Source organism: Mesocricetus auratus, unplaced genomic scaffold, assembly GCF_017639785.1.
Source record: "Mesocricetus auratus isolate SY011 unplaced genomic scaffold, BCM_Maur_2.0 Super-Scaffold_100023, whole genome shotgun sequence".
In the NCBI taxonomy this organism is placed as follows: domain Eukaryota; kingdom Metazoa; phylum Chordata; class Mammalia; order Rodentia; family Cricetidae; genus Mesocricetus; species Mesocricetus auratus.
This window is the reverse complement of record NW_024429204.1, coordinates 1,182,367-1,206,348: the sequence shown is the minus strand read 5'-3', so window position 1 is coordinate 1,206,348 and position 23,982 is coordinate 1,182,367. Positions and strand designations below refer to the sequence as shown.

Sequence of the window (23,982 nt, the reverse complement as noted above, 5' to 3'; positions counted from 1 at the left end):
TAATCTAGCAACCCTCTTATTAGATTTACATCCAAGGTCTATCAAGGAGACACTACATACTTCCACCCAACTGTGATATTTTAAGAGGTGGCAACATGGAACTATTTTTCTAGAAAGGGCAAGGAAAGATGAGAGGGTGAATGGCAGGAACACAGAATTGGGGGCAATAGCTCTAATGTTCTCTAGTATAGAAGGGTAACTATAGTCCACAACGATTAATTATGTATTTTAAAACAACACTGGAAAAGATTGAGGGTACTGATTACTGTGATTTGACAGCTACATGTGTACTGGATCATATTGTTCAAGTTAACAAATAAGTACAAATATTGCTTGCCAATTAAAAACAAAACAAAACTGACCAGGCAGTGATGATGCACACCTTTAATCCCAGCACCGGGGAGGCAGATGATCTCTGTGAATTAGAGGCCAGCCTGGTCTACAAGAGGTAGTTCCAGGACAACCTCCAAAGCCACAGAGAATTCTGTCTCAAAACAACAACAAAAACCAAACAAACAAACAAAAAACCCACAAAACTCAGCCTGACAGCAGAAATGAACAGAGGCTCAGATGGTAAATGAACCAAACATTTTCACCAGTATCTGAAACAGATACTTAATTTATCAGATGGATTCTAAAAATCAATATGCCAAGTAAGCATTTTCTTACTGTCTACTACTTAAATTCCCCATACGCAAAACAGATACAAAAAAATGTAGACTATATTAGTACCATTGAAAGAAATGTGTTCATATTATGTTAAATGTGTCCACATAAATACACATACATCTACACATGCTCTATCATTCCCGAGAAAATGAGTTAAATGAATGACAGACACCTAAACAGCTTTTCTGCAGCTTAGGACTTGGTATTTCTTTTTCGGGAACTCAGAGATTTGTCTGTCTCTACATTGCTAAGATTAAAAGTTTACACTATCATACCTGGCCTATGCATGACTTTGTAATGTAAGTGCTAGCCAACTATAAAATACTGGTTTGCTAAGTCAAACAAACTTCATTTAATGTTAAGATATTCCATTATGGATTTTTTTTTGGACACAGGGTCTCATGTAACCCTAAGCTGGTCAAATTGAAGTGGTTACTTAACTCAGCCGAAACTGCCCTTGAATTTCTGATTATCCTGCTTCCAATTCCCAAATTCTGGAATGAAAAACATGTCCCAGTGACTTAGTTAGGGCTACTATTGCTGCGAAGAGACACTCTTATAAAGGAAAACATTTCAATGGGGCTAACTTACACTTTGGAGGTTTAGCTCACTATCGTTGTGGTGGGTGCCACGCAGGCAGACATAGTGCTGGAGAAGGAGCTGAGAGCTCTTATATCTTGCTTAGCAGGCAATAGGAAGTGAACTGTGTCCCACACTGGGTGTAGTTTGAGCATATAAGACCTCAAAGCCCATCCCCAGTGACACATTTACTCCAACAAGGCCACTTCCTAACTTCCTAACAGTGCTGCTCGCTATGAACCCGTGGGAACCAATTACATCAAACCACTACATCCACCATTTTGGGCTCTGTTTAAAAAGTCCTATTTACTACAAGTGATGTCATCAGAAATACTAAGTACTATTAAGTTAATATCATGGCAGTAAATCCAAATCTTCAGAATTTCTCATTTTTATTTGACAAGAAGTCCCTTCATCATTTGCAGTAAACACTTTTCCTTGAAAAGTAAAATATTTTCCTTGCTGTGATGGGATCCTTTTGTTTATCCATGAGAAAATGTCTATATATTCAAATCTGATAAGCCAATGCTGCGTATCAATCATTATTTCAAAGGGAACAGAACAACCTACAACGTACAAGTGTTTCTCCTTAAGACAATCTTTCTCTTCACATATAGTCACATTCCCCCATGCAGAATAGTTCAAATCAAGTACTTTAAGATTTAGGGCAGGCAAGATGGCTCATCAGGTAAAGGTACTTGTGGTCAAGTCTGACCTGAGTTCAAACCCCAGATCCCATAAGACAGAGCAAGAGAACAGATTCCTCCCTGCTAATTATCCTGATCAGAAAAAACACACAAATACAGAGTAAGAACAAGACTAGCAATCATCCCCATTGCACCCTTGATAAACCATTCTTTTTTTGTTTGTTTGTTTGTTTTTCGAGACAGGGTTTCTCTGTATTGTCTTGGAGGCTGTCCTGGAACTTGCTCTGTAGACCAGGTTGGCCTCGAACTCAGAGATCCACCTGCCTCTGCCTCCCGAGTGCTGGGATTAAAAGCATGCATCACCAACGCCTGACCGATAAAGCACTCTTAAGCAAATTTATTCCTCTAAAATGGAGTTGGAAGCAGGACAAAGCAGCAAGCAGTTCAGTGCTGTTAGTCTGACTCGTGGTAAAGAGCCAGCAACTCACCCACTGCTTTGGCACCATCAGTGCAAATATCAGCACAGCAAAACAGGCAAATGTTTTCATTACCACACAAATAGGTCTGTTTTTAGGGACGCAACCAAAGGGTCCCCAGGGCTCCTTTCTCGGGAGTCACAACCAAACTACTGCCTTAGAGAAACTGAAGAAATTTTACCAGCTATGTGATCTTGTATAGTTTATTTATTCAGCTATTAAAAATAAATAAATAAAAACACCCCTCACTGTTAGGATGAAGTGATGTGAAAATACTTCACTCATCGAACACCATTAGCTCTTACAATGAATGCTATTAGAATTTCAGTGGAAATCATTGACTTCATCTTTTAACAATCTAACAGTAACCAACCTTTATACATTTTACTTATTACTGGTTTTCTAATTAGCAAATTTCAGATTTTCCCTTTTAGTTTAGATCTTTACAATCCTAGATGCAAAATGGACTCATAAATCATAGATGCTGCTGACACATGAATCTACCTGATTTTACATACACATAAATAAGAAAAATCATATGCCCCTCCAATCTTGATCACTCAAATTTAAGGTTTTTCCCTTAAGTGCATCTGGATATGTTCATTCGTTTCATTTGAATAACATAATGCTCATTTGATTCTCTAAAACTGGCTTCCCCCTCTCAGTTACTGAAATACCATCCCTCTTTAACTCCCTCCCTGCCCTCACTCACTATGTAGCCCTGACTGGTCTGGAACTCACAGAGCTCTACCTACCTCTGCCCCCAGAGAGCTGGATTAAAGGCATGCACTACCATGCCCAGCAAACCAGTCTGTTCTGGCTACCCAAACAGGATTCTCTTCTCCACTGAATACCTAACCAAACACCCTATTTTTACAGCTTGTTTGCCTTTCCTTGCCTAGACTGTTATCTTTCTGAGGGTATAAACGTTACGATTTCTCTACCCATCACTAACTATTAGCACAGTGCCTGGCTAACAGCCCTCTATGATCTCTACTAGAAACATGTCAGTGGCCGGGCGGTGGTGGCGCACGCCTTTAATCCCAGCACTCGGGAGGCAGAGGCAGGTGGATCTCTGTGAGTTCGAAACCAGCCTGGTCTACTGAGCGAGTTCTAAGACAGCCTCCAAAACAATACAGAGAAACCCTGCCTCGAAAAACCAAAAAAAAAAAAAAAAAAAAACACATGTCAGTGAGGCACTGACTGGCCTCCACATCAAAACTAAGACCTAAGAACTACTAGACGTGTTAGCACGCAGCTGTAATCCCAGCAGCATGAAGGCAGAGGCAGGAGCATCATACATTTTTAGCTAATCTGGGCTATAAAAACAGAGACATTAAAATGTATTAAAAAACAAAAAAAGCCGACGTCTATAAATAGAGGAAATTTTATCTATAAAGTTTACTCAATTAACAAGAAATGTAATCTACACACACACACACTATAACCCGAAAAACAATTACTCTCCGTACAAAACCATGCTTCTTAGGGCCGGAGACAACTCAGTGGTTAAGAGCAAGTTACTCTTCAAGAGGACCTAAGTTCAGTTCCCAGCACCCAAAATGGGCAGCTGACAACCCTTTGTAACTCCAGCTCCAGGGGATCCAATGCCCTTTTTCTGATCTACATGTACATGCCTGCGCACACTCACGCACAAACACACACTCATGGAAGTCAGAGGACAATTTGGAGGAGTCAGTTTCTTTCTACTAACATGGTGATTCTAGGGATGGAACTTAGGTCTTCATGCTTGGTGACAAATGCTTTCACCTGCTGAGCCATGTGGCCAGCCCTTATCCAAACCTTTTAACGATCTCAGTACAGAATTACTTTGTTAAATAAAGTTAATTGCTTAACAGGTAGAGGATTCAATTCCCTAACAATGGAAATCTATTTTAACAATACCATATGACAAGGTACAATACCAATATGAGCAACATGATTCTCTTTTTGTATAAGAAGTAATCTATAAAGCCAGAACCTCACTCAAACAAAAAAAAAAATCAAGTCATAAATCACTTTTGGCATAATGAACATTTACTGACAGCACCATAATATTTTTAAATGTTTGGTAACATAATATTCTTTGTAAGAAAACTTAAACCACCTGTCCAGTGTGATTATTTTAGACTTTGAAGTTTCCGTAAACAGAGATACACAGTCCTATCAAACACAAAAGCATGGTTTCTATGACACTCTCTTTATTAAAAACTCTGCATACAATATCACATGGTCCCAAGCTCACCTTCTCGTTTTTCTTGTCTGTCTCTGGTGGCTGCTTTGCTGTTATTCTACGGGGAGTTCTAACGATTTCATCCTCAGGGACTTCAACAGTCCGACCATTTGGCTGCACAGGTAATAAGAAAAAAAACATCATATCATCAAACCAGCTGGCTAGGACATAACACATACAACAATCAAATTTTCCCTGACCCAAATTAACAAGCCTGATTTTGTATGGCCATACCACCTAATTCTCAATGGACTAATAAGTGTTTTTGTGATATAAATACTGAATTAATTTTTAAAATGTTGTATCTTTATTTGCTTTTATTGTATGAGTGTTTTGCCTTGCATGTTGGTCAGTGTGTGTCCCTGTGGAGGTCAGGAGCCATACATGGCTGCGAGCCACTTTGTGGGTCCTGGGAATTGAACATGGGTCCTCTCCAAGAGCAGCCAGTGTTCTTAACAGCTGAGTCATCTCTCCAGCCTCCCTATAATGAACTCACAGCAAAATTCTGCACCACAAATTTTGTAATAAATAATAAAAGCAACGAAACAACCGGGCGCACACCTTCTCCCAACACTTGGAAGGCAGAGGCAGGTGGATCTCTGTGAGTTCGAGCCTGGTCTACAAGAGCAAGTTTCAGGACAGCTTCCAAAGCCACAGAGAAACCCTGTCTTGAAAAACCAAACCAAAACAAGAAGTTAAAAAAAAAAAAAAAGAAAAAGAAACAGGTAATGTCAAGGGGACTCATTAGTTGGGTAATCTCCGAGTATCTCACCAACTCTGGATTTTATTTCTGCACCTTGAGTTTGGCCAGGCGTTGGTGGCGCACGCCTTTAAACCCAGCACTGGGGAGACAGACAGGTGGATCTCTGTGAGTTCAAGGTCAGCCTGGTCTACAGTGTGAGTTCCAGGACAGCCAGGGCTACACAGAAAAACCCTGTGGGGGAGGAGGGAAGAGGAGAAGAAGATGAGTTTGGCTCTATTCAAGAATTAGTAAACTTTAAAAAAAAGTTTATCTTGCCGGGCGTTGGTGGCGCATGCCTTTTTATCCCAGCACTCGGGAGGCAGAGGCAGGCGGATCTCTGTGAGTTCGAGGCCAGCCTGGTCTACAAAGCGAGTTCCAGGACAGCCTCCAAGACAATACAGAGAAACCCTGTCTCGAAAAACCAATGTTTATCTTTTGTTCGTTCAGCTTGGTCTACAGAGTGAGCTCCTTCCAGGACAGCCAGGTTAAACAGAGAAACCCTGTCTTCAAAATCCAAAAACCAAGCAGGAGCTGGCTGAAGAGATGGCCCAGTAGTAAAGAGCATTTGCTGCTCTTGCGGAGAGAACCCGGGTTTGGTTCTCATTACATACTCAGTGGCTCACGATCATAACTCCAATTCCAGGGAATCGGATACCCTCCTTCTGTCTTCTCCGGGTCAGTCAGACAGACAGACATGACAGACAGACAAGACACACACACGCACGCACGCCAGGCGTTGGTGGTGCACGCCTTTAATCCGGGTACTCGGGAGGCGGAGGCAGACGCATCTCTGTGAGTTTGAGGCCAGCCTGGTCTACGGAGTGAGTTCGAGGACAGCCTCCAAAACTATACAGAGAAACCCTGTCTGGAAAAACCAATAAATAAATAAATAAAATAAAAAGAAACCTTTAAAAACATCAGGTAGATGAGGCTGGGAAAACACACAATTCACATTTTAAAACTCAATTTGTAAGTTTTCCAAAGATTTGTGGCAGGAAGTCAAAACAAAAGCTGCCTTAGCTGAATATGTCTAATTAATAAGCATTTAATCTTCTGGATCTTACACAGCCTTTTAAAAGAGGACAGTGAAAGCCAAAACCAGGTTTCCTCCTTCACTCTTGGCTGGTTCTCCTTCTCTGTACTGTTCTGACTGCTCTTTGGTTAAGGAAAGGGAACAACCCTCAGAAGGCAAAGCAGACTTAAGGACTTCTACAGCAGGCACTCAGAACCAGCTGGTTCTATATCCACCCTTAGTCTTATTTGCTGTTCTCATATGCTATGTCTTCTTTTAATTCGTCTTTGGTTTTGAGGTGACATCTTGCTATCTTGCCCAGTCTGGCCTCAAACCCACTATCTTACTCACCTATCTTTTGAGGTGGAGGGTTAAGTGTGTGCTACCAGTCTGACCTCTTTTTTCTTTCTTCTCTTCCTTTTTTTTTGAGACAGGGTCTCTCTGTGTAGCCCTGTCTGTCCTCAAACTCAGAGAGCAGCTTCCTTTTTCTTTTAAAATGGAAACATCTCATTGAGTTTTCAAATTGGCCTCAAACCCTTCCTGCTTCAGCCTCCCAAGAAACTAAGCCTATATGGAAAAGCCACGGCACCCAACTCTCACAGACAGTTCATGTTAACTGTCTTCTTTAGCCAAACCTTTCCTTTCTTCCTCCTCTACTTCCCCCTTCCCCAAGACAAGGTCTCACTGTGTAACTCTTGCTGGTTCCTGCTATATAGATCAGGCTGGATTTTGCTGGAATGCTGGGATTAAAGGCCATGTGCTGCTGCACCTAGCCTGCCCCGCTTTCCTATGTAGCTGAAAAATCTTCACTATTTCTGCCTGCCTGTGGCGCCATTCCCACTATGATGATAATGGATCAAACCTCTAGACTGTAAGCCACCCTAATTAATGTTTTCCTTTATAAGAGTTGCCATGGTCATGATGTCTCTTCACAGCAGTAGAACCCTAACTAGAACAAGATACAACAGCTACAGTTAACCCCTGCAATTTAAAATTACTGTTTTCATGTGTGTCCACCGAGTACATGTGGAAGTTAGAGGATGACTTCTGGGAGTTGGTTCTCTACTTATGCTGGGAACCCAACCAGCTCACTGGGTTAGCATCGAGCACCTCGACCCACTGAGCTGTCTTGTCAGCTCTAATCACTGTGGTTTCTAAGCATTTTTCTTGATCTTACCCTAAAGTCCTGATTTCTAAGTATGAGAACCCATGGACTTATCTTCTACTTATCTTAAATGACTTGTTAGAATATTTCAAATAGGAGCACATGGAAACACACCTGTTCAAGAAAGTTGCTTCACTTCTAACACACTTTCCTCTCCATAGGCATGATGCACATGTGCCCTAATCTCATATTCAAGTACGTATGGCCATTTTTATACCAGCAATCTCAAAATAAATTAAGACCTGGTGGTCAAAAGATCCTGGACTTGCATCCAACAGACCCAATGCTCCAGACATTAATTCTTTAAGGAAGTTAATAAATTACAACTAATAGGTAAACATAATTCTCCAGGGTTAAAAATTGTATAAGCTTGCTTCAAGAGACAATATTCTCATGTTACCTTTCTTTAAAACAAAAATTACTGGCCCAGTGCATACCTTTAATCCCAGCACTCATGAGGCAGAGGTAGCTGGAATTCAAGTTCAGGGCTAGCCTGGTCTACATAGTAAATTCCAGACCAACAAGTGTTACTCAAGTGAGACACCACCCCTAAGAAAACCATGTGGCATTCATTCACTGTGTTCACTTAACCATTACCCCATAAGCAAACACAACAGAGTGACATGCAGAGAGAAAAGACGACCCCTGCTTCCAGGAAGTCTGCAAACATCAGAGGTAGCAGCAGCACATGTTGGTAATTCTAACTCTCGGAAGGCAGAGGCACGATTGAGGCCAGCAGTAGCACAAGCAAATTCTAGGCCAGCATGGGCTGTATAGTGAGACTCGCTCAAAACCCAAAAAAGCACAAGAAAGCAATGACAAAAAGAATAAAACCTAGCACAAGGAGTCACAAGGCTCTGGGTGATATTGGCCATGGAAAGAGGTTTTGATTCTGAGCACAGAAACTACAAAGTGCTGTTTCAAAAAGACTCCTTGCGAGCTAAGGGTCGTGGCACATGCCTGCAATCCCAGCACCCAGAGTCAGAATACTGCACTGACACTCAGACAGGAGGCTCCTGAGTTAGCGGGGAGCCCGAGCCACCAAGTGAGAAAGCCAACCTAAAGCACAGCTGGAGAGGGCTCAGCAGTTCAGACAGGGGTTCTCAACCTTTTAATACAGTCCCTCATGCTGCGGTGACCCCCAACCACAGAATTACTTTCATTGCTCTTCATAACTATAACTTTGTTACTTTTGGCTGGGCGTTGGTGGTGCACACCTTTAATCCAGGCACACTCCAGAGGCAGAGGCAGGTGGATCTCTGTGAGTTCGAGGCCAGCCTGGTCTACAGCGCGAGTTCCAGGACAGCCTCCAAAACAATACAGAGAAATCCTGTCTCGAAAAAACAAAACAACAACAAAAAAACAAAAACAAAAAAAAGCAACAAAGAAAATTAAAGCATAAAACCTGTAAGACAATTTGGTCAGCACTCTGAGAGCAGTGGGTGCTAGGGACTGGCTACTACTGTTGTTGTGCTCAAATGAACATGACTGTCCAAACTGTCATTCTAAAACTTTATGCTTATGCCCACAGATTAGTGCTGCTCTCAACCCTGGCTCATAACCAATTAAAACGAGGGAATGTTCAGCTCTGAAAGGGACACGGACATCACTCCATCAAAGCTCAGAGAACACAAGGAATTATTCTTAGTTACTGGCAGTTGACAGCGGCTGAGAAAGAAGGAGTCTTTTTCTTTGGGGTGTGACTACTGATAGGTTGCCTAAATTAAGGTGGATGGGATGGTTCCAAAGCCTCATACCTTTGTGCATAATAAAGGTAGCACTAACTGGACTCAGTGGATCACCGAAAGGGAGAGAATATGTGAAGCTGGAGACATGTAAGAGGGGTGATGGGAGTTTGAGAGTGGGCATGGGTATAATCAAAATACATTGTAAACATATATGGAATTTTCAAAGGATAAGCAAAAAATAAGATATTAAGAAATAAAGGTTTCCTCCAATGGAGTCTTACCAGGTCTATCAACCACACTCCAGGGCAGGACTCACGCCTAGGAGTAGCTGGCCAGCAAGAAACACTCACCTTTTGGCGTGCGTGTGTATGCATGCATGCCTGCCTGCCTGCCTGCCTTAGTAGTTTTGTTTTGATTTGTTTATTTTGTTCTGTTTTGAGACAGGGTTTCTCTGTATAGAGCTGGCTGTCCAGGAACTCTTGCTCTGTAGACCAGGCTGGCTGCCTTTGCCCTCTGTGTGCTGTGATTAAAGGCGCTTATTGTGTTTTGAGAGCACAGAGAAAGAAAGAATATGAGTGTGTGGGTCAGGCGGTGAGGAGGACCTGAGAGGTTGGACAGGGCAAGGGGTGCGATCAAAATATATTATATAGAAATTAAAATAAAATTTATTTATTATGAAAAGGTAAGAAAGAAAGAGGAGCAGTTTAGAGTGCTTGCCACACTTCCAGTGGGGTGTAATTCCCAGTACCCCAACATGGAGGCCCACAGCCAGCTGCGACTCCAGTTCCAAGGGATCCACCACCCTCTCTCTTGTGGCCCTCATGGGCACCAGACGTGCATGCGTGTACATGTGAGCAAGTAAGCACTCAAACACAATGAAAGGACAGACAGAAAGAAAAAGGATTGGTTGAAGAAGATATCCAACACTGGTTTTGGCTTCTACACCCATGCATATGTTCACACAAAGATATAGATAGACAGACAGACAGACATCACAAACAATGCATTTTGAAAACAGGATTGCATGGTTTAAAAGAAAACTAAATGACAGAATGAAACAATAAAAGTAAAACTATATATAGGCATAGTATCCTGAAATATGCTCATTCATAGAAACTAGTACCTTACATCACAGAATTCACCTGAGTGTGTGACTCAACTAAAAAGTTTTTGCAGTCTTGCTGTACAGCTGAGGTTGACCTCAAATTCAAGACCCTCAAAATAAAAGTGCCTCTGCTTGCATCCTAGGATTACAGGTGCACTACCACTGCCTTGCTAGAAAGATCTTTATTGTTTCTGTATCACACCGCAGTCCAAATAGCCTGGACCTCAGTATGTAACCCAAGCTAGCCTTAATCTCACAGCTAATTCTCCAGGCTTAATGCTGACATTACAAATACATGCCACTCTTAACTAGCTTGGAGAAACAGGTCAGCTGGGAGCATTGGTGCACACTTTTAATCCCAGGCAGGTGGATTTCTGAATTTGAGGCAGGACAGCCCAGTAAGACCTTGTCTCTAGAACAAGTAAATAGTCAAAAAGAGAAATAAAAGGTCTTATAAACTTTATAGCTCTATTCCAGTGAGTGATTTTCAATCAGTTTGCTATAAATACAAATTTAAAAAGCCAGGCAGCGGGACACACCTGCCCAGGAGTTCCAAGTTTGGCTTGGGTAAGTCTGAGATCCAGCTCAGGAGTACTCAAACTCACTCTACTGCAAAGACCAGGAAGGGAGACCCCCTCAGAGTTTTAGCTAAAATCTTCAATTTACACACACAATTAGTAAAACAGATTAGGTCAAATGCTTTACTCAAACTTAGAACTGACAGACTATTTTCCTCCAGGTTTGCCATCTCTCAGGCTTCTCTACTAACTGATTCAAACTCTAAAAGCAACCTCTGTGACCAGGCATTTGGTGTCCCTGGTACCACAGCGGGGCTGTATTTGTTAAATGTTAGGGAGGGACTCTCAAGAATACCAGAACTCTCAAGAATACCAAAATATACAGATGCCAAGTAGCTCATAAAATAAAATGAAGTATTGGTATGTCACTCACACACATCCCCATACACTTGAAGTCATCTTTAGATTAATTAGACTTAGCCCAAAGTAAATATTATGTATACAGTTATTATGTAGTATAGGTTAGGGAATAGTAACAAGGAAAAAGTCTGTACCTAATTTAGCACAGCTGCAGTTTTTAAAAACCACTGCTTTTTTTTTCATGTATCTCAAGGTGGCCTCAAGCTCCTTAGATTGTAGGGATTGGCCTTGAAAGTCGGATTGTCCTGTCTCTACTTTGAATGTTGGGATTGTAGGCACATGCCAAGACCCCAGTTTATGCCGTGCTAGCCATCGAACCCAGAGACTCATGCATGCCAAGCAAGCACTCTACTAACTTAGCAACATCACCCATCCCTAAAAATAAAGTTCTGATCTTTGGTTGGGTTAATCCATGAGCACAGAGCACACCTGAGGAGTGGACTGTGTACAGACATCTTCCACAACAAGCGCAACGCTCCCTGAGGAGACACTGAGCTTTTTACTTGTGTTCCCTTTGCAGTGAGACACAAAACACTCACTTTTCCTGCTTGTTTGTTTCCTCCTCTCCTAAATAAAAACAGCACAGTACAAGGAATACAATGAGCAGGAAATAATGAAGCTAATACTCAACCTTGAAAAGCAGTTTTTTGTAATGGGTTGGGGGGAGGTGTTAGGCCATATAATCAAAGCAGAAATCAATTTTGTGGGTCATAAACTAAAGTAAGCTTGTGCCTGTGCTGGAATGTAAAATATTATTTCTAAGTTGCAGTTATGGGCCAAATCTTAAGCATGATTTCCATTTTTCACAGTGGAGTATGTCCCTCCTTCAGCTGAGTCACTTCAAATGGACTCTTGGAGTACCTGTCTCTCCACTCACGTCCATCTCAAATTCTGAACGTTCTAAAGAGGCTTTGAAATTTTCACACCCCACCACAGTCCACACAGACCTTAGGATTAATGCATCTGTTTTTTTCAAGATCACATTACTCTGAACCCAAACACCTACTTTAATCAGAGCATCACTTAACCCTTGATGTTGGCTACAGACTTTTAATTATGCATCTTCACCGTAGCTTGTCTTCTTTTCTCGGAACTTAGGGGAGCATTACACTGATTTTTCTACGTTTTCTATCCTGTCTTTCTACTCAGCAAGCAAAACACGAATGCTTATATGAGCTGTCAGCCCTCTTCCTTTTACTATTACTATATTATGTTTTTTAAGTGAAATCCAGCTTCCTTAAATAACTCATCAATTTCTCAAACCGGAATTAGTCTCCACCCTCCCGATCACACCAACATGTGTTCACACCTCTATTTAGCAACTATGGGTCCATGCATACGATACTTACAAATCCGACTCCCACGCGGTCACATGACTGACTCTAACGCCTATGTGCACACATCCAGTCGCCCATCAAACATTCCAGAGCACATCTCTACACAGTAAGAACCTGGTACTGGGTTACTGAATTGTTCTAAAAAGTTAACAGTAACAGTCTTCGGAGGATACAAACATTGCAGGTATTCAGTTCGTTCTTTCTTTTTTGGACACAGGGTTTCTCTATGTAGCTCTGGCTGATCTGGAACTCACTATGTAAAGCAGGCTGGCCTCAAACTCACAGAAATCCTCCTGCCCCTGCGCTGAGATTAAACGCATGGGGCACTACACCCGGGTAACACATCTCTAATGTTGTAAGTCTTTTACATTCCCAACTGTATTTTTAAAATATGTAAAACCGGTAGGGCGTGATGGAGCACGTCTTTAATCCCAGCACCGGGGTGGGGGAAGGCCGGCGGATCTCCGTGAGTTCCAGACCAGCCTGGTGTACAAAGGGAGTTCCAGGACAGACAGGACTGTTACACAGAGAAACCCTATCTCGAACTGCGCCCCCACCAAGGAAAGCCAACCAGTAAAAGAGTTGAGCGGGTAAAGGCATTTGCCACAAAGCCTGACAAGTTCAGTCCCCGGGACCCACGTGGTGGAAGGAGAGAACCCGACTCCAACAAGTTCTCCTCGGACTTCCGCATGCGTGCCGCGGCCCGAGATCTCCCCCAACAAACATTAAGAACTACAGGCATTTACGGAGAAAAGGCACCAAGGCCTGATTAAAACCAAGAGGATGCCTTTTTGCATTTCCACACGTGGCCCAGCAAATCGGGGGCTCGAAACCCTCTCGCAACCTCAGCTTTCTAATCTGTCCTGAAAATAACCCCCCCCACACACACCCTGAGGACTGGCTGCACTGCAGAGTACTTTGCTGAAGTCGCCTCAGCTTCTGCTGGGGGGGGGGGGAGGGAGACGTACATCTCGATGCATATTTTAGATAGCCAGCTCCCTCGCCAGCCTACCCCCCCCTCACCCCAGCCCCACATTCACCAGGCCAAGCAAGACAGGGCAACCATTTCCCTTTTTAACACTTCCAACTAAGATGGAAGTTATCTGGACACTTTTTTTTTGGTTTTGTTTTACGAGACAGGGTTTCTCTGTATTGTTTTGGAGGCTGTCGGTCCAGCCCGGCCTCGAACTCACAGAGATCCGCCTGCCTCTGCCTCCCGACTGCTGGGATTAAAGGCGTGCGCCACCACCGCCCGGCCACCTGGACACTTTTAATCCTCTTTAAGCCGGAGTTTTTTGTTTTTCTTTTACGAGGCCACCGTATATCCTCCACTAGGCACGGTCTCAGGTCTCAACGTGACTTAAGAGATAGACAACCTCTCTCCTCTCTCCCTTCTCCCCCCCCGCCCGGCCCCAGGCAGTCTTTCCAGAATTTCCCAACGTCGTCGTGGGGTCCCCCATGCAGCTTCCTTCCTTCTAGAGACCTCCAGGAAGGGGACGCGGTTTGAGGGGGGCTAAGGTTCCCCGAGGACGGGCTTGATGAAGTTGGGGCGCTTTTACTCCCCACCCCCTCGAGGGAAGTTTCCACGCGGGAAGCTCGACTTGCCCCACCGGCTCTTATCACCCTTCCCGACCATTCCCACCCCCTCCACCTCGAGGAACGCGCACCACCCCCATCCTAACCCATCATTTCATCCTCGGCGGCTCCCCCAGCTTCCTCGCCCCCCACACACACCCCCGTGAACCCCCGAGACTCACTTTGGGCTTCTCGGGAAGCTTCTTCCGGTTCTTCTTCTTCTGCTCGTCGCTCCTGAGATTCTTCAGCTGGGCTGGGTCTTCGGGGGTCGCCGGGGTCGAGGCCGCCTCCTCCCGCTTGCGGGGCGGGCTCCTCCGCTTCCTGCGGGCGCCGGCGCAAGCCGCGGCCCAGCCGTAGCCCAGCAGCAGGAGCAGCAGCAGCCCGAGCGCGCCGGTGCCCACCAGGATCACCCAGCCCGGGTAGCGCTTGGGCTCCAGCCCCAGGTCGAGGCCCAGCTCGGTGCGCAGGAAACCCAGGCCGGCCGAGAGCAACTCCCGGAGCCGGGCAGAACCCTCCTCGGCCTGCTGGGCCAGCTCGGCCTGCCAGCCCCGCGCAGCCATCTTCCCTCCCGGCGGAGACGCTCGCGGGATGACGCCCGGGGGGGGGCGCGCGGACGACGACGCCGCCGCTGCCGCCGCTGTCGCTGCCGCCGCCGCCGGGGCGAGCGGCGGGCGAGTCGTAGGGGAGGCGACGACGACGACGGGGGGGCCGCGACGCCTCACACGCGGCACGACCGCATCGCGGACGCCCCTCACGCCCGAGCCGGGGATTGGCAGCCGCCGCCGCTGCCGCCGGGGGACACAGTGTCTCCAGAGGCGGCCGCTAAGCGGCGTCGGGGCGCCAGCGCCAGGCCCGGGCCGTCCTCCCCCGGCGGAACAATGGCGGCTCCTCCGGCCGCGTCGCACGCCGCGCGCGGAGGCCGGCGACGGGAGGGGGCGGGCGGCGTGGTCACGTGGGAGGTGTGGGCGGGGCTAGAGGGTCACGTGGTGGGGAGAGCCGGCCAGTGGGCGGGGCCCAGCCGGTGTCTGGTCTTCTGGGGTTTCCCTGGCGCGGAGCTTTGGGAAGCGGAAGCCGAGCACTGTGCCGGCGGCTGGGCGACTGGGCGAGCGAGCCTGAGCTGGCTCCCCCTGCGCTTTTCCTGCACTGACCGCTGCGTTGCAGCGGGTGTTTGCTCCCTTAAGGTCACCTGGTCGGTTGGATGCCTCCTCCAGCGTAGGGGGAGCTCCATGCGTGGCGCCTTGCGTGCCATTCACAAAACCGAGTTTTGTTTTTTTTCCTCTCTGGTTTATTACATTGGCAAGGGCTTTTTGTTGTTGTTTTTTGTTTTTTTGTAGCGTCCGTTCGCTCGCTCCCACTGCCTTTTTGTTGTCAGACTCCAGAATTAAAAAAGCCGGAGAGCCCCGTGGGCGGGCGGCGCTATCATTTTCCCACTAATCCGTAGCCTTAACAAGGGAATATTGAGACGAAAGCGCGTTGGGGTCGTGTTTACGCGCAGGGGAAGCTTCCTCGTGGCAATATTACTTTAAGCTTTTTCACACAGCACAAGAAGAGTTGCATGGTGTGGCCCGACGGTGGAATGCAGCATTAGTAGGAAACTTAGGTGGGCCGGGGCCGGGAGAGGATGTCGCACGATGACAAGAGCGTGCTTTCTGAGCACATGCAAGGCTTCAGATTCCCAGCACCCAAAAAAATAAACACACGAGGCGCTTCTCCAGTTCTTAGTTATGAAAATGCTTGGTGGTTTAAATGCTTAGGACTTAAATTTCGATTCTGCTATAAGGAAACAACAGTGCCTATCATTAAATGATAATTAGCCCGTAGGCGGCTGATGTAAATACAAACTAAAAATCTATTCTTGTGTTTTGACCTACTTTGCATCAGTGTTGTAATGAGTGTTGGGATTAATGGGTGGAACCGAGTTTTGTAAGAAGCTACTCCAGCTAAGCTCCATGCGGACTCATAATTACTGACTAAATTATAAAGGCCAGAACCTTATAATGGGATCTGTATGGACTCTTAAAAATTAACAATTTCCCTTCATAGCTTTGGAATAAGATCTGTAACCCCACGTATTTTGCGTTGGTTTCAGACACAAAGGGTCACGTGGTCCCCCCCCCCCAGGAACTCTACTGATCCTCCTAGATTTTATAAATTAAATAATTACAGAAACTGCAGGTGAGCATGCTAGTCCTTTTGGCATTCTAGCAAGTAAATATGATTTAGTAAGATCATATTGTCTTTTTTTCCCGTTTACTGTATTTGGTATCAGGGACATTCTCATATCTCCCTTTCTCCCTGCTTCTCTTTGTGTATGCATATGCATTTTGTTGCTGTGGTCTTGGTGAAGATTGAACCAGGAGCCATAAGCATGGTAGACAAGCATTCCCCCCCCCCCACTGAACTATATCTTTATCCCACCATGCATTTATGTAGCATGAATTCTAGTTGGTCTTAATAATAAAAACCCGGAGACAAACATTGGGGTTAAAGTGAAGATCAGAAAAGCAAAGCAGCTAAGCCATTAGAGAGTTCTTTTTTTGTTTGTTTGGTTTTTTTTGTTTTGTTTTGTTTTTTTGTTTTGTTTTCGAGACAGGATTTCTTTGTATTGTTTTGGAGGCTTGCCTGGAACTTGCTCTGTAGACCAGGCTGACCTGGAACTCACAGAGATCCTCCTGCCTCTGCCTCCCGAGTGCTGGGATTAAAGGCATGCGCCACCAACGCCCGGCTAAGCCACTAGAGAGTTCTTAACCTCTACCAATACTCAGACCAAAGGCCGGGTGGTCCTGTCCTCGGCGTGACTGCAGCCTGCAAAGCTCTCCACCAAACCTCAGACTGCCCTGAGACTGCACTGAGAGCTCCTGCCTTATATTCCTCTCTAGTGCTGAGATTAAAGGCACATCATCCCAAGTGCTGGAGTCAACGGTGTGAGCTCTGTTTCTCTTTTAGGTTGATTCAGTATCATGTAGCCCAGGGTGACCTTGAACTCGGAGAGATCCATCTGCCTCTGTCTCCTGAGTGCTGGGATTAAAGTTGTGAACCACCACTGCCTGTCCTCTATGGCTAACTAGTGGCCTTAGGTTGTGTGGCTTAGTGGCTTAGCTCTTAACTAGGTGTGTGGCTAACTAGTGGCTTACCTCTGTACTCCAATCTTCAGGCAAGCTTACTTCGTTAGAATACAAACAAAATACCACTACACATTTATATTTTAAAAGCAAGAGTGGGGTCACATGCTACTGGTTTGCATTCAGTGTAGCTGTGAGCATTTATGACAGTTAAGAAAACTTGTAAGAATATAAGTGTAAGGATGTGTTATGTTTATTAATTGCAACAGCACAAAGATTAGATTAAAATTTAAATGAAGCAGCACTTTGAAAGAGTCGAGGCAAAAAGAGCTTCATGTGATGGAAATGTTACCTCTGGTCTAAGTAGGCAAAGAGTCCTAATTCCTTGTGAATGGCAGAGATAAAAATCTAAAAGTGTAGCCGGGCGGTGGTGGCGCATGCCTTTAATCCCAGCACTCGGGAGGCAGAGGCAGGCCAGATCTCTGTGAGTTCGAGGCCAGCCTGGTCTACAGAGCGAGTTCCAGGACAGCTTCCAAGATAATACAGAGAAACCCTGCCTCGAAAAACCAAAAAAAAAAAAAAAAAAAAAAAAAGTAAAAGTGTGCCTGAAACCCTTTATGAGAAGTTCTGAGTTGGAAATGAGTGTTTTTTGGTGTGTGTGTTTTTTTCCAGAGTGACCTATTCAAGGACCTGTCACTCTCATAAATAAAACAGGGATGAACTATAAACTCACACAGCGGCATGAACACATACTAATGCTGAATGAAAGGGACCAGGCAAGTACATAACACATGATTCCATTTAGGTATAATTAGAAAATGAAAACTGATCTACAGTGATGGCAAAATCAGCGGTTACTTAGGGACATGGGATAGAAACAAATATGTGTGAGAGAGGTATTAAAAAGTTGCCACGGAAACTTGGGAGAGGCAAATGTGTTCTATTTGTGGTGATAATTTCATAGTGGTATGTGTTTTCCCCAAACTTCAGATTATCTATTTTAAATCTTTTGGTTTAGGACTTTTCAACTGCTTCCAAACAACAACAAAAAAAGCCATTCAAACAAACCCATTTTTAAAAGTGACTGAACCTGGATGTGCGGTGATTACTGTGATCCCATTATCAGTGACTGGGGTAGGAGAATTCAGAGGTCCCAGCTAGTCTGGGCTTCATAGCCAAGCCCCATTTCAAACAAACAAAAGCAAACAAAAAACTTCTAGCTGTGATAAATTACTATGGCCAAAAGCAAACTGTGGAGGAAATAACTTATTTGGCTTCCAGTTCTGGAGGACTGGGTGGTGTTAAGAGAAGCTTTTTCCTTGAGAAGGAGCCGTTCCGCCAGCCTGGTTCCAGAGCCGCTTTCCCGCCAGCCTGGTTCTAGAGCCGTATCAGTCCCAAATAAACACACAGGAGGCTATATGAATTATGAAGCTGTTGGCCTTGCTTGTTTCTTACTAGCTAGCTCTGACTTAAGTAATTACCCCATAATTGTTAATCTAAATATGTTTCTTACCGGAGAATAGTTCCAGGCTTCCTGCCCCCATGGCGTTACATGTTGACTCTCTGTGTTTCTGCTTCCCAGAATCCTCCTGGACTCCTAGCCCCACCTATCTGTCGCACCTGCTGTGCGGCCTGCATCCAAGAATGTAGCGAGGTGGTCGGGATAGATGACACAGAGACCGGTCGGTTGCTTTAAGAAAACTTTATGTTTCCCAAGTCAGCTTAGGAGGAGACCCCAGTCCGCTTAGGAGAGAGCTCTCAGAAGAAATCTCAGGAGAAGTCTCCCCAAGAAAAAGGAGCTTCCCTTTTTAAGGACTTTTGCCATCCATTTACATACCATTCTTTCCACTTCTCACCCTCCTGGCTGGTGGTTTAATCTCCAGCCCCAGAATCGGGGAGACACCACAGGGGGCAGGAAGAGGCATCTAGCCGTAGGAGGTGTGAAAGGCATGGTATTTCAGTGAGCCAGCCCTTATCTGAGCCCTATCAAGCTTTAAAGCACTGAATTGTTTTCAGTAAACATTACATAGATGCCTGCTCCCAGGCCGAAGGGGAAGTGGGTTTCTGCTCAAGGTCTGGTGTCCCCACACCTATCTAGATTCCTATAGGTTCAACAGTACTTTACTGACAAATAACAGGCAAATAACAGGACTTCCCCAACAGGGTGGGGGTCTATGATGGCCTGGACCCATGACGATAGAACGCCATCCATGACTGCCCAGAGCCATGGCAGCAGGAAGCTAAGAGATCACATCTCAGCACAGAGAAGGAACTGGAAGAGGGATGGCTATAACCCTCAACTGATGGGTAATGGCCTTCTGTGTATACGTTTGTCCTATTGGTTGATGAATAAATCACTGTTGGCCAATAGGGAAGCAAGATAGGTGGGACTAGGAGTCGAGGAGGATTCTGGGAAATGTAGTAAAGAGAAGTCGCCATGCCATCCAGGCAGGAAGTGACATAGCAGGGCAGAATCAGCATATAAGCAGGAAATGGCTCTATTCTCTTCCCTGCCAACACGCTGAGCAGTAGGACGCCAGAGGAGTAACATATCCCTGGACCTTTCTCAGGTAAGATAAGGCCACAAGGAAATACCTACATTATTAGAAAATGGGTTAATATTTAAGACAGAGGTAGCCAATAAGAAGCCAGCAAGCCAACAGCTTTATAATTATTACAGCATCTGTGTGTTTCTTTGGGGGCAGAGAAGGGCGGCAGGACCTCGCTGGGCCAGAGAAAACCTCATGCTATACTCAACACCTGCCCAAGTGGCTTGTCTTCCAACAAGGCCCCACAACCTAGGGTTCCATAACCTCCCTAAATGCATCACCAAGCGTTAAAAAACATGTACGTATGGGGGACATCTCTCATTTAACCTCCTCCCAAACCAGGCAAAAACTCATAGCTCGGATCCTACAAAAGTAGGATTCCAAGCAGACATTTTTTCCCAACCTGTGATTTTCAAGAACCAAATTTCTCAACACTATGCCATTGTTTATTATGGAGACAGTTAATATGCACAGGCAGTTTTTATCATCACATAAAGCAAATATGCACATAACATTTATCAACTTTAATGGCAAAATATCTTTTGTGTTTCAAGACAGGGTTTCCCTGTGTAGCTTTGGAGCATGTCCCAGAACTCGCTCTGTAGACCAGGCTGGCCTCAAACTCACAGAGATCCTCCTGCCTCTGCCTCCCGAGTGCTGGGATTAAAGGCACGTGCCACCACTGCCAGGCTGGCAAGGTATTTTTTAATTAAAATTTATTAAGAATTGCATGCATGTATACAATGAAATATCATAATCCATTCATCAGTTCCCGTTAACTCCTTACATAGCCTCTCAACCCATATCCCCACCTTTATATATATTTCCAACCAGTGTTTTTTTTGTTGTTGTTGCTGTTTTTGTTTTTTTTTTTTTTTTGTTTTTCGAGACAGGGTTTCTCTGTGGCTTTGGAGGCTGTCCTGGAACTCGCTCTGTAGACCAAGCTGGCCTCGAACTCACACAGAGATCCACCTGCCTCTGCCTCCCGAGTGCTGGGATTAAAGGCGTGCACCACCAACGCCCGGCAACCAGTGTTATTTTTATCACCAGGACCGTGGCTGCACCTGAATGTACAGCTGTTTCAGCTACTGACGGCAGCTTCACAACCCATGCCCAGATGCTCAGGCTGAGGCCTGGAGGGACTTTTGTGTGTCCGCCAGAACCGCCTCTTGCTGATGCCCCCAAAATGTAGTTTTTAACTAAATCTCTATTGTTCTATTTACCAGTAAAGACTTGGGAGTCATTAGCTGGGGTGAAAACATGGCTAGCAGGGGCTGGAGAGATGGTCCCGCGGTTAAGAGCACCAACTGCTCTTCCAGAGGACCCAGGTTCGATTCCTAGCACCCACATGGCAGCTCACAACTGTGTAACTTCAGTATCTGACACCCTCGCACAGATATACACACAGGCAAAAAAACAAAAAAAAATATGCACATAAAAAATTAAAGAAAAGAAAACCTCCTAGCTCAGAAAGGTTGAGAAGTAACCAGCTTGACCTTCCTCTTCAGCCTGTGACTCGGCAAGGGGGCAGCCTTCTGCCACTCAAAGTCCCTCCCTCCTACTTCCTGTGCATCTCTATCTGTCCCTCCCTCCTACTTCCTGTGCATCTCTATCGGTCGTCCAAACGCCCTCTGACTCTATGATTACTTCCTGTCAGCTAGTTGCTGGCTCTACCTCTTGACCCAATGTCGATTTTATTTAATTAATGCAGTCCCAGGGTTCACAGTGTGATTGAATATCCTGCATTACACGAGTGCTGCCCACATGTACATGGACACATCAGGTTTTGCCTTTCCGGGCACCAACCAGCTCCCAAATCATGACACAGAGACTGACTATTAGGTTTGAATGCTTGGCCTAGCTACCTCTTTGGACATAAACTAGCCTGTTTCTCTTTATCTGCCTTTTGCCTCGGGACTTATTAGTCTTTCTTACTTCTTTATGTCTTACTTTCACTGCTTCTCTAGGTTTGCTGGTTGTCGGCGGCTGTCTGGCTTCTGGCCACGAGCGGTGTCTCTTTCCTTCTCTCCTCCTCTTTTTCCGTTCCTCTTTCTCTTCTGTTCATTCTTCTCTGCCTGCCAGCCCCACCTGTCCCTTCTCCTGCCTAGCTATTGGCTGTTTAGCCTCTGCCACACAAATCAGGTGCCATAGGCAGGCAAGTCGAAACAGATGCAACGCATGTTTACATAATGAAAGACACATCCTTACATTGTTAAACAAATGCAGCAAAAAAAAAAATTTAGCACACCTCTACAAAGTTAGAGTAATATTCTGCCTTAATGATGAATGTCACACATCTTTATTTAAAATAATACTCCACAGCACAGGGATGTGTGGCTATCCACTGAAACACGGGAAAACTACCATTGGGAACAACCTTAAAGGAGAATTATCCTCTTCTGGCCCCCAGCTATCAACTGAATGGCAAGATGTTATATTTCTCATCTCTTCTGTGTTTTTTTTTAAGGATTTCATTTCATTTTATGCGTATTTCATGCTGTTTTGTACCTCAGTTCCTCTGGCCAAGTGTTCTCTCCATCCACAGTTACCTGAAAATCAGCAAAGTCCCGTAGTCTAGCCAAGAACTTCCCAACTAGCCCAGAAGACCCAGAATTCTCAACCTGAGTCTTAGCTTCATCCCCAGGGCAAACACAGCAGGACCACCAACCTGTAGTAGTCCAGTTCTCTTTTGCCTGCAGGTATGCAAATATACCATATGTGTGAAGTGCCCACAGAGGCCAGAAGAGGGCACCAGGCTCCCCAGAAGCTACAGTTGTGAGCCAGGTAGTTATGAGTCACTTATAGGAGTGCTGGGAACCAGACCAGTGTCCTCTGCAAGAACAGCCTGTGCTCTTAACTGCTGTGCCACACCCCCCACCTTCTACTGTGATTGCATATACTATACTATCAAACAGACTATTTATAGACTTTTGTGCTGCCATCAAATATAAACCGTCAGAACATGCTTGCAACTAAATCTTCACAAGCAGTGCGATGCTTGAGCTAAATGCTTTTAGTTTGAAAGTTGTCTTCCAATGTTTTGTTTCAAGGAGCTTGAAGAAGGACTCTTTGAAGCCAGTAATTGTTTTTGTTTGCTTGTTTATTTTGTTTTTTGATACAGGATTTCTCTGTGTAGCCCTGGCTGTCCTGGGACTCACTCTGTAGACCAGGCTGGCCGCTGGCCCTGAACTCACAAAGATCCTCCTGCTTCTGCCTACTACTGAGTGCTGGGATTAAAGGCATAAGCCACCACCACCCGGAAAAGCCAGTAATTTTATAGAGAGAGGGTTAAGTGTTACCCAGTGTAAATGAGACTGAGTTCAGACCCTCTGGTAACTCGTCTTTTCCAGGCTGCTGTGTGGCCATTTCTTGGATTTACTGCATGTATGAATTGGCTGGAGTTGACGTGTCCTGGGTGTTGCACTGGCTGCTCTTACTGTACTATTGCTATGACAAAATGCTTGATAAAAGCAACCCAGTGAAGGACAGGTATTGCCCATCATGGCAGAGAAGTCACAGGTAGGGATGTGAGGCAGCTGGTCACATGACAGCCAAAGGCAACAAGCAGAGGGAGATGTGCTCCATTCCTCAGCTTCACTGTCTTCATTTGTTTCGAGACCCCCAACCACGTGTGGGATGGTGTCACTCACAATTAGGGTGAACCTTTTGTCAGTCAAACCCTTCTGGAAACACTCTCACAGACACACTCAGAGTTGTGTTTCCATGGCGATTCTAGATCCAGTCAAGTTGACAGTGAAGATTAATCATCTCTTAGAAATGTATTTTTCTCCTGGTCCTGGGAGCCGGGGGTCGACTGTGAGGCACTACAATAACTCACACATCCTCATCCGAGATCAGTGACATCCAAGGGGGTGAAAAGTATTGATTCTTGAAGAGAACAGAAAACCTTGTTGTATAAAATTCAGTTCTAGTATGAATTGAACACTGAGATACAGTGTATGCGTGGAATTAAAAATTCATTGGGGCACTGGAAAATGCTTTAAAAAGACTGTCAGGGGATAATGAAAAATGGCTGGGAAATGGTGATATAAAGAAAATAACTTGTGGTAGTTTGAGCGTAACTGGCCTCCATATGCCCACAGGGAGTGGCACTGTTGGGAGGCGTGGTTTTGTTGGAGGAGGTGTGGTCTTGTGGGAGGAAGCGTGTCACTGTGGGGGCGGGCTTTGAAGTCTTAGGTATGCTC

General features: G+C 45.1%; 1 protein-coding gene across 1 annotated transcript in view; it reads right to left on the bottom strand.

The window, feature by feature from the left end:
• Mtdh (metadherin) overlaps positions 1–14,726 on the bottom strand; it is a 41,174-nt gene extending 26,448 nt beyond the window's left edge. The window contains exons 1-2 of the mRNA XM_005072657.4: positions 14,349–14,726; positions 4,617–4,718 (exon numbers count right to left, since the gene is read on the bottom strand). Coding sequence (XP_005072714.1) covers positions 4,617–4,718; positions 14,349–14,726 — 480 coding nt within the window. The remainder of the gene's footprint in view (positions 1–4,616; positions 4,719–14,348) is intronic.
• Positions 14,727–23,982: the final 9,256 nt, after the last annotated feature.